The sequence below is a fragment of the Salvelinus alpinus genome, chromosome 12 (genome assembly GCF_045679555.1).
Source record: "Salvelinus alpinus chromosome 12, SLU_Salpinus.1, whole genome shotgun sequence".
In the NCBI taxonomy this organism is placed as follows: Eukaryota; Metazoa; Chordata; class Actinopteri; order Salmoniformes; family Salmonidae; genus Salvelinus; species Salvelinus alpinus.
The window spans coordinates 23,795,942-23,805,973 of NC_092097.1; the positions used below are offsets into that span (position 1 = coordinate 23,795,942).

A 10,032-nucleotide genomic window follows, 5' to 3' on the forward strand; every position below is an offset into this window, starting at 1 on the left:
GACAAATATTTTCAAATAAAACAACTCTTCCAGTCATCATTCAAGCTATGGACTCTCACAGTGAAACATGAAGCACCGAAGACCTGAGCCACCAGGACACCTAGCCTCTGAGTTGCTCAACAGGTAGCCAGGGGGGAAAGAGTCATTATTTCAACCAGGAAGGGGAAGGTAATGTATACCTGTCTAAGTAAGTAACTCTGCTTTGTGTTTGGACTGCAGCCAACTGTAATGAGGCGCTGCATGAGGGTGTGGGTAGGGGTGATAAAACAGGCCCAACAGCTGAATCAGAGTTCATCTCACACCATTCAACGCATGCAACTAACAGAATACAGAAGACCGATTCATAAATAAGTCATTTTATTTTCTCCTTTAAAGACTGATACATTGATCAACTATTCACAATGACAACTGGAATTATGTTAAATACTGTGACACAGCATACAGTTCTTTACTCCCAGTGCATTTGTTTCACCACAGCAGATAATGTCAATTCTCAATGAACTAAAGTCTTCATTTGATTTCATTGTTTCCGATAAGACATGGGAATAGGTTAAGGTTAAATAACAGTGTACTATGTAAACAATTTCTTATACATTAAATATAAAAACATGGCCTCTGTTTCTTTTCACTTTGCCCTGGAGGGAAAATGTACTGAAGTGACCATTTGACTTTAGAGCTAATCTGATATGGATTTGAACACTGTGTTTTATATCCAGGATTACTTCCACACACCTGCTACATTTACTATGCCGTCACGATGGATCTTGAATAATCTATAACAATAAAATCTATATTGTTTCCTGGCCGCCAGCAGCCAAAGTCTCTGGACTACACCCACTGCAATCATGTCAGGCAGGAATGCACGAGCAGAACAGGAAAGTCTGTGTCAGGTAGGTAAGCCCCACGCAGTCTGCATAATATAGGTCTATGTTATCACGTGTGACCAACAGCTCTGTGATCCATGATCACTTGTGTATATATAATGAAAGGTTGTGCTTAAAATTCTAAAACGTGGTAAATTGACTGAGTAAAGTAGTGGTTTTGATTGTCATAAGGGATTGAGAAATATTTGGCAATGTTTCAGTTATAATTTTTATTCTTCAATTCTAATTCTTTTAGGATTACAGTCCACAAAATGTTGGGTAATATGTTGATTTGTATTCTGAGAGGTTGTATTGAAGGCAGTTAATTCCACACATTGACTCACAGCTTGACCAACTACTGAGCTCCCCACACAGTTTGAAACAATTCAGTTGAGAAAAGCATACATTCACATATGTTCAACAGGAACATTGTGCAACAAAAAATTCTGGAGAATGAAAGTAATATAGGGGTTAGGGAGGATACACTTTGCAACCATGTATTTGGAAGCAGTGATGAAAACAGGCAGAGAACAGTAACAAATATTGTTAACCTAATTTTCTACAATATGGTAGAAAAGTCACACAAAACAGCAGAGAAAACAAACACACTTGCACCACGTACACACATGCTTAACAAAGTACAAGCTGCACTAGACATTCCACTGGATACATGCATACCAATATTCCAACCCCCACACTGGTACAGAGTTGTACATCCAGTGAGGGAAACACAGAAACACACTGCCATCCATAAACATAGTGGCCTGATTAAGACTGAAATATCAACAAGGCAGGACATGTGCATTCCTATTTTCATGCTTATACAAAATAGGAGTTAGGGTGGGGAATCCTTCATTTAAAGTGTTTAAATACATTGGGCTCTTTAGACTTCATAGATGCAACACAAGATAATAATTGCTTTACTGACCCTTTGTCCCTAAGTTCTGAGACACACAAGCAATATCAAAACACAATATACACCTCACAAAATGTCCTCTACCTGTGAGACACACAACACTGAGAACATGAGGCACAAGTCCTGCTTATACCCTAAAACTGAACCACTGTATCAGCAAAACATTTACATAATGTACTGACAAATCATATAAAAAATTATCACTCTAAAATTGTTAAATATCACCCCCCCAAACACACACAATAGTTAGACAACGTTTAGCTCGTGTGTTTTGATTGCAATTCCAAATGTCCCAGTAACTCTAAATGGTATGTCAAAACCCCTATGTTTTTAGAATACTGAGGTAAAACTACCAACGTCGTCAGTGTTAAAGCAGCAGTAAACGTTTGAAGGCGTCAGTGTCCTGAGGCACTTTGTGCCCAGAGGTTGTTTGCTCGTATCCAGTGGAGTCCTTCCCTAACTTCTCTCCTCCAGCTCAAACTAAATCCACCTGGGCTTTCCTGCTGGTCTGACAATCACACTCTGGGTCTGAAGCCCCTCTACTGCGACCTGCCGGGCAGTCCATATCCCGGATGAACTTCTCCAAGTAAGGTTTGTCTAGGTAGGCAGGCCTCTGTGGAAGCAGGAAGTAGTGTGTGGTGCTGGCCTTCATGCCGTTCTCCATGACTGGCAGGATGCAGGGAGACCCCTCGCTGTTCTGCCTCTGTAAACCCCGCCTCACGTACTTAGGATCTGGGGCAAAGCTCTGCGTGGGAGGCATAACACCGTTGAGGTATGAGGGGAGGCTCTTGGGGCTGGGGGTACGGGAGCTGCCTTGAGACAACAAAGGGTCCCTGGGGGGCACCTTGGGGGGCTTGTCCTCATCACTGTAGGCCCCAGAGGACACCTCGGCTGACCAGCGGCGGTAGTCTGCAGTCTTGATGGGTCGTGGGGGGATTGGCACGCGGGGGGGTACCTCTGGTTTGTCCATGCCCTGAGTGTGGCGGTGGTGACAGGGCAGGCGCAGCGACGTGGGCTTGTTGAAGGAGCCAGCAGGGCCGGAATGAGAGCGCCGCAGCTTCCTCTGGGCTCGGTCCTGCTGTCTGGGACACACTGGTTGCTCCGATGGCTGTTGCTCTACCTGCTCCAATCTTTGTTGCTGCTCCTGTTGTCGCTGCTGCGCCTGTATCCGCTGCTGCTCCTGCCGTTCCTGTGGTCTCTGCTGCCCCACTGGCCCCTCAAAGTAGGCATAGTTAATCTGTCCACAGTGCCTGAAGCTCCTGCGGCTGGGGGCTCCGTAGCGGGATGCAGAGGGTTTAGGGGGACACTGCTCAGGAACCAAGCAACGGCTGTCATCTGAACTGGTGAAGAACTCCACCTCATTGTCCATGGCCTGGTCAGGGGAAAGGTCTCCCCGCCCAGGGAGAGGGGGCAGGGGCTTGGCCCCCCGGCTAGGTGTGTGTGGGGGACTGCAGCGTTCGTACACAGACAACCTCTGGAAGGACGGGACCACCTGGTCATCCTCAGCAGGGCTAGGGGTGGAGGGCTCAGCACTGGATGACAGGGACAGATGGGTGGGACGGGACTTCTTTGAGGGTAACCGCTGTACACCAGGGCTATGTTTCTGTCCTGTAGAGGTAGAGAGAGGAGAGAAGGTGGTTAGAAAACCAATTAGATATCAATATTGACATTTGGTAATGACAATTACAACCTTAGTACATCACTAATTAACTTTCGCCAGGCTCCCAGCAGGGTCTCTAGGTTAAAAGTTTCCTGAAAGAGTGGAGGTCAGAGACACACCTTAATTACTTGAAAGCACTCAGGGTTTTGTTAAACATTCCCCAGGATATATTTAGAGCAGGTCAGGCCCTTGGCAGCCATTCTGGCTTTCTATTCTTATAGAAACAGGAAAACCTCCCAGTAAACATTGACCAGTTGGCTCAGAGGCATAGTATTAAATCCCTCCTTGTAAGGCTGTGTATAAGGCAGAGGGCAAAAGGAAGGATTGTGGGTGTAAGTGGTGGTTGGTAACATAGGAATAGAATCTACAGTGGCTGGGTCCAGTACTTACTCTCAGAATTGAGCGATGGTGGCACCTGCTGCTGAAATTGAAAGTTGTATTCCGTGGGTGCTGCATCCATACTGAAGTACAAACTGTAAAATGACATGACGCACATTGTTGAGTAATTGTCCAATCTGCATGTAGTTAAAATAATTCCAACCATCCCTGCAGGAATACCCTTGGTATAACTGTAATAAAAATCATATTCTAGTAACAGGGGGCAGACGTGAGCAGGGTTGGGTACTTTCTAAATGTTATCGTTACATTTACTAGTTACCTGTCCAGAATTGTAATCAGTAACATATCTTTTGGATTACCCAAACTCAGTAACAATCAGATTACTTTCAGTTACTTTCCCTTTAGAGGCATTAGAAGACAAAGGATCCATCAAACACTTTGGTGTGTCATCATAATGGTCCCTGACTTGTAGTCAGACTCTCTCAGGTTTAACAAATGTAAGATTTTTTTCAATGCAGAATTGAGTGTCATTGAGAAAACAGAAGGGCGTCAATGTATTTGTTTGCAAACATCCTTTTTGAATTGAAAAGTAAAGAGGTAATCTAGTTTTTCAAAAGTATCTGTAATCTGATTATAATATTTTTTGCTGGTAACGTAACTGATTAGATAGATTTTTTTTGTAATGAGATTACATGTAACTGAATACATGTCATCAGTTACTCCAACCCTGCATGCAGCAGACTTACTTGTCCAGCTCATGGTGGTGGCTCCACGAGGGCTTGGCTCCAGCCATGCTGAGACAGTGACTAGCCCGCAGGAAGGGGCTGTCTGTGGGTAAACAGATCTCCTGGGCAGTCAGGCCCGCTGTGGACATGCTCCAGGCACAATCGAGTCGCATCAAAGCCAGGAAACGCTCGGCTAGCCCCGGCTGGCTACTGCTGCTGGACCTGTAACACAGCCAAGAGACAGGAACATGAGTGAAAGTGAAGAGGGTCTGAGGCAGGAGCCAGTTATAAAAGTACGATTAGATATGATCTATTTTGCTCATTGACAAATGTCCACCAACATGAGACACAATCCTCTGATGACGAGTGTCCTCTGGTGTTGTATTTTGCATTGAATAACAGAACCTAAAAGCTTTCTCCATGTAGTAGAAAGAAATCCCGACGGGAGCCCAAAACGATGCCCCTCCTCCTCCTTTATTTTTTCCAGAGCTGCTAGCCTGCCCTCTCACCAATTAAAGAGCTGTGGCCTTGTGCCTCACACTCCGGTAGTGGTTTTCAAAAAGAACACGGAGAAACATTATCCTTGGCTCCTCTGGCTGTGGAATGACAAATGTTCAGTTTGATGGGACTTTAAGACACTTGTGCGCCTGCACACCCTCAGGACAGAGAGCGCCATGTCACACAATGTTCTCTTTAGTTGCTACAGACAACATGTACATGGTATACACAGTACAGACAAACAATACTCATGTTCTTGTTAATAAACATACTATCAGGTATACTACAGTTCATTATACAACAGGTATAATGTGTTTTGATGATGTGGCTATAATGCCTTGCAAGACTTTTAGAAGCATGTATACTCACATAAAATGTCTTAGTATCATGTAATAATGATGTCTAGCCTAAACAGCAATTTACAGTTGTTTCAAAAACTGCAGCGTCGAAATACGATATGATAAGCCTTTTAATAATAGATCATTACCACAAACATTATACCCATTGGCTTTAAGTAAAGTGTTAGTCATACATCTTCCTACTGGATTTTATGTCAGTTAGAAAAAAAAAAGCCTGAATTTTAAACTAAACCCAAAACACTGACAGTATCTTTATACAACAGCAGTGTTGATTGCACCGCAGTAGGCAGGTATAGTTGATTGCACCGCAGTAGGCAGGTATAGTTGATTGCACCGCAGTAGGCAGGTATAGTTGATTGCACCGCAGTAGGCAGGTATAGTTGACTGCACCGCAGTAGGCAGGTATAGTTGACTGCACCGCAGTAGGCAGGTATAGTTGACTGCACCGCAGTAGGCAGGTATAGTTGACTGCACCGCAGTAGGCAGGTATAGTTGATTGCACCGCAGTAGGCAGGTATAGTTGACTGCACCGCAGTAGGCAGGTATAGTTGACTGCACCGCAGTAGGCAGGTATAGTTGACTGCACCGCAGTAGGCAGGTATAGTTGATTGCACCGCAGTAGGCAGGTATAGTTGATTGCACCGCAGTAGGCAGGTATAGTTGATTGCACCGCAGTAGGCAGGTATAGTTGACTGCACCGCAGTAGGCAGGTATAGTTGACTGCACCGCAGTAGGCAGGTATAGTTGATTGCAACGCAGTAGGCAGGTATAGTTGACTGCACCGCAGTAGGCAGGTATAGTTGATTGCACCGCAGTAGGCAGGTATAGTTGATTGCACCGCAGTAGGCAGGTATAGTTGATTGCACCGCAGTAGGCAGGTATAGTTGACTGCAGATCTCTTTTAGACAGGACTGTTCCTGTAACCAGAGATATGCCTGGTGTTGCAAGCACTCCCCATGTCAGATGACCTGGATGTTCGTGTCAGGTCTAATGTGTGTCAGGGCTGAGTTAACAATGCAAGCATGGATCAGGAGCAGGAAATCAAGTCACATCTGTAGAACATAGTGTAAACAAATAATTGTGATACTTTGTTTTACAGACGTGCCAAAATTCAAGCAGATCTGATTTCACATACCCTGCAAAGTAGTCCTTTGCTTTCTTGATGTGCTAATTTAAATTGCACCGTTTGGAACAGCAGCACATTAAGTAATGTTCCAATGTATTCAGTCTTCAGGAGAACATTCATCCCAGGTCAGACTAGTAATGTTCCAATGTATTCAGTCTTCAGGAGAACATTCATCCCAGGTCAGACTAGTAATGTTCCAATGTATTCAGTCTTCAGGAGAACATTCATCCCAGGTCAGACTAGTAATGTTCCAATGTATTCAGTCTTCAGGAGAACATTCATCCCAGGTCAGACTAGTAATGTTCCAATGTATTCAGTCTTCAGGAGAACATTCATCCCAGGTCAGACTAGTAATGTTCCAATGTATTCAGTCTTCAGGAGAACATTCATCCCAGGTCAGACTAGTAATGTTCCAATGTATTCAGTCTTCAGGAGAACATTCATCCCAGGTCAGACTAGTAATGTTCCAATGTATTCAGTCTTCAGGAGAACATTCATCCCAGGTCAGACTAGTAATGTTCCAATGTATTCAGTCTTCAGGAGAAATTTCATCCCAGGTCAGACTAGTAATGTTCCAATGTATTCAGTCTTCAGGAGAACATTCATCCCAGGTCAGACTAGTAATGTTCCAATGTATTCAGTCTTCAGGAGAACATTCATCCCAGGTCAGACTAGTAATGTTCCAATGTATTCAGTCTTCAGGAGAACATTCATCCCAGGTCAGACTAGTAATGTTCCAATGTATTCAGTCTTCAGGAGAAATTTCATCCCAGGTCAGACTAGTAATGTTCCAATGTATTCAGTCTTCAGGAGAACATTCATCCCAGGTCAGACTAGTAATAGCCAGTAATTGTCATGCCTACACGACACCCTGGCATTTTTTGTATGGACCATAGACATGTGACATTCATTTTAATTAGGAGCCTGTGGCCAGAAGAAGAGGGGAGTGAGTGCATCACACCATAGCCCCCGACTTCCTTTGAGTAGAGTTGCAACATGTGGGCTAGACCTGACCTGGGGGTCATCTCTGCCCAAATATTGGAGACCACAACTTCACAGAAGTCTATGCCATGTAGAGCAGTTCATCCAATGTGTTTTCTGCATTGTATGAACAACAAATGCATGGCCAGAACAATATACTGCATATTTATCTTCAACCACTAATTATCAGGATGTGAGAACACAGCCATGGCAGGTCTAGAGAATGGATAGATTGATGTGTTTCCCAGACTGCTGGTCATTCAGAAACAACGTTCTGGAACCACAGAATGCCCAGGATGTCAGCTCAGGCAAAATTGTCCACCATGGCATCTCTCCATCCCTTGCCTAGGGCCCTGGATTTGATTCAGAGGGGATAGGAAGCAACTTGATCCTCAATAATGAACACCTAGGGGCTTGCGCTTCCTCTGGCAAGAGGTGCAAAAATAGTTAATACAGGCAGCGGTCAACCATAGTCTACATTGAGTGTATTTAGAGGCAACAGGATTAAACAAATGGGTAGTTAGAGAAAATAATGAATGGGAACGTTGCAGGCAATTTTTTGTGTGGGAAGACATGTGTGGTAATCACATTTGTGATGATGACAATCTGACCATCTCTATTTGACATGCATAGCCTACTAGCAAAATACCAAGACCTAGAGCTCAGCAGTCACTCCAGGCCAAGAGGTATGGTGTTACACACCATGTAGCTACACACCAACAATATTAACCCCTTTGTGCACGTCTGATATCACATTTTTCCTCGCAGTGTACTACTTTTGTCCAAAGCTCTATGTAATTGGGTGCCATTTCGAACATACCTTACTAATGCTCGTGACACATTGGGCACAGCAACACGTTTAAGTTCACACCCCACTTATAACACCCCTGCAGCGGTTTCCGAGCAACCATACTCGCTCTACCTGTGCTACAAGCAAACAGCGCGCACACCCCATCGCTATACAGGATCGATTGTAAGAGCTTTCTAAGAAGGTGACTCACTCCATAATATACCTTTCCCGATCTCAAATAAGGATCCAACCTATCGTGATTCTTATGCCATTAAAATGTTAATGTTTACCATACAAGGAGAACAACTTGTTCCAACTTTAAATTGCTTACTGTTTAACATATTGACTTAAGTACGAGGCATAATAAAGATATTATAACAGGGGGATACAATGTATGACACAATGTATCGGCTGGAATATAAGAGGGACTGAATCAATCACTGCTGTCGTCAACACAACAAAAAATTATAATAGCTACATGTCACGTCAAACCAAGTTTTTAGAGCTCACCTTACAACCTCGCAGTTTTAACATCCGCTGTCACTTCTAAAACCGTTGAGAATCCTCTATTGCCGACAGTTCTAGCTCCCCTGTTTTGCTGTAGACATTAGTTGGGCCAATCTAGAAGCTTCAGTCTTCTATGGCACTGAGCCGAAATAAAGGACAGCACATTTGCCACTATAACTACTGTGTTCTGGAGAGTTCTCAATACTATTGTTGTGAGCGATGTTCTTTTAAGCTCCACCACACGACACAAGAACACTGGCTCCGCCTTTCACTCAGCTCTTAAAGACATAGCTTTCAATTTAAAGGCTTGTACACACAGCACCTGCACAGTAGACTACATTCATTCATATTTTATGGTTTCACTTTACATGAATAATGTATACTTAAAAGGATTTATAGGGGGATTATATGTGTTTTACAGGCTACACTAGGAATAATAGATTTACAGATATTTTATGAAGATGTAATAAACAGTTGGTAAACATTGGTAGAAATTGTGTCATTGCTTTATTGTACAATAGGCTATGATACATTATCATCTGATATAACACAAGTCAGTTTTATCTACAGTACTTGAGTGTTGCACATTGTATATTGGGTGTTGCAGTGTTTTAATTGTTACAGATTATGCAGGGAGTACGTGTTTATAGTGCTTATCAATAACAAATAAACACAGCACACATTGTTGCATTTGGAGACCATAGTCCTACACTCTTGTATTAGTTGGACTGGAGAGAGGGGAATATATATTTTGTACAGTAAGTTCACTAAACTGCATGTTGTATTACAGTATAAAGATAAGGTCATTCCTGTTAGAAACTCAGGTACCGATTTAACAAGCTGTTCTGGACTCACAGCCTCTTGTGGCGCCACAGTGGCTGGGCAGAGAGAGGTTGTTTGAGGACCCTAGACTGAAATTTAACCTGTCTGAACACAACTGCATTCAGAGAATACGACACACACATACATATATCCATTACAGAAAAACCACATGATTTCACATATGGAAAATCACACGAATCATCAGGTGAAAACATGTTTTTGGAACACTTCACATGTTTTCGGATGTGTAGTTTCATGTTATTACATGTTGCTTTACATGTTGTCACATGTTATCACATTAACTTCACATATGATCACATGATCACATGAAAACATGTGTTTTTGGCGTAAGGGATACCTCTGTTAGCTACACAGTGTAGGTACCATTACCTCCATCAACACTGTTGTAGCTGTGCTTTATCGTTTCCACATAGACTCAGTAGAAC

The 10,032-nt window shown here is 43.2% G+C and overlaps 1 protein-coding gene across 1 annotated transcript; it reads right to left on the bottom strand.

Annotated features, from left to right (window-relative positions):
- Positions 1 to 340: 340 nt before the first annotated feature.
- On the bottom strand, positions 341 to 8,967 carry LOC139535715 (ERBB receptor feedback inhibitor 1-like). The gene is made up of 4 exons (XM_071335425.1): positions 8,768 to 8,967; positions 4,525 to 4,725; positions 3,830 to 3,912; positions 341 to 3,387 (listed from the first exon to the last, which is right to left on the bottom strand). Exons 2-4 carry the CDS (start codon positions 4,674 to 4,676, stop codon positions 2,255 to 2,257), a joined length of 1,368 nt encoding a protein of 455 aa, XP_071191526.1. The 5' UTR covers positions 4,677 to 4,725; positions 8,768 to 8,967; the 3' UTR covers positions 341 to 2,254.
- Positions 8,968 to 10,032: the final 1,065 nt, after the last annotated feature.

Excerpts from the sequence above, each read along its gene's own strand:
- LOC139535715 (XM_071335425.1), bottom strand. The coding sequence starts at position 4,676 with ATGCGACTCGATTGTGCCTGGAGCATGTCCACAGCGGGCCTGACTGCC. Across the intron at positions 3,913-4,524 it reads CACCACCATGAGCTGGACAA|TTTGTACTTCAGTATGGATG; the intron begins GTAAGTCTGCTG and ends GTCATTTTACAG. Across the intron at positions 3,388-3,829 it reads ACCATCGCTCAATTCTGAGA|GACAGAAACATAGCCCTGGT; the intron begins GTAAGTACTGGA and ends CTACCTCTACAG.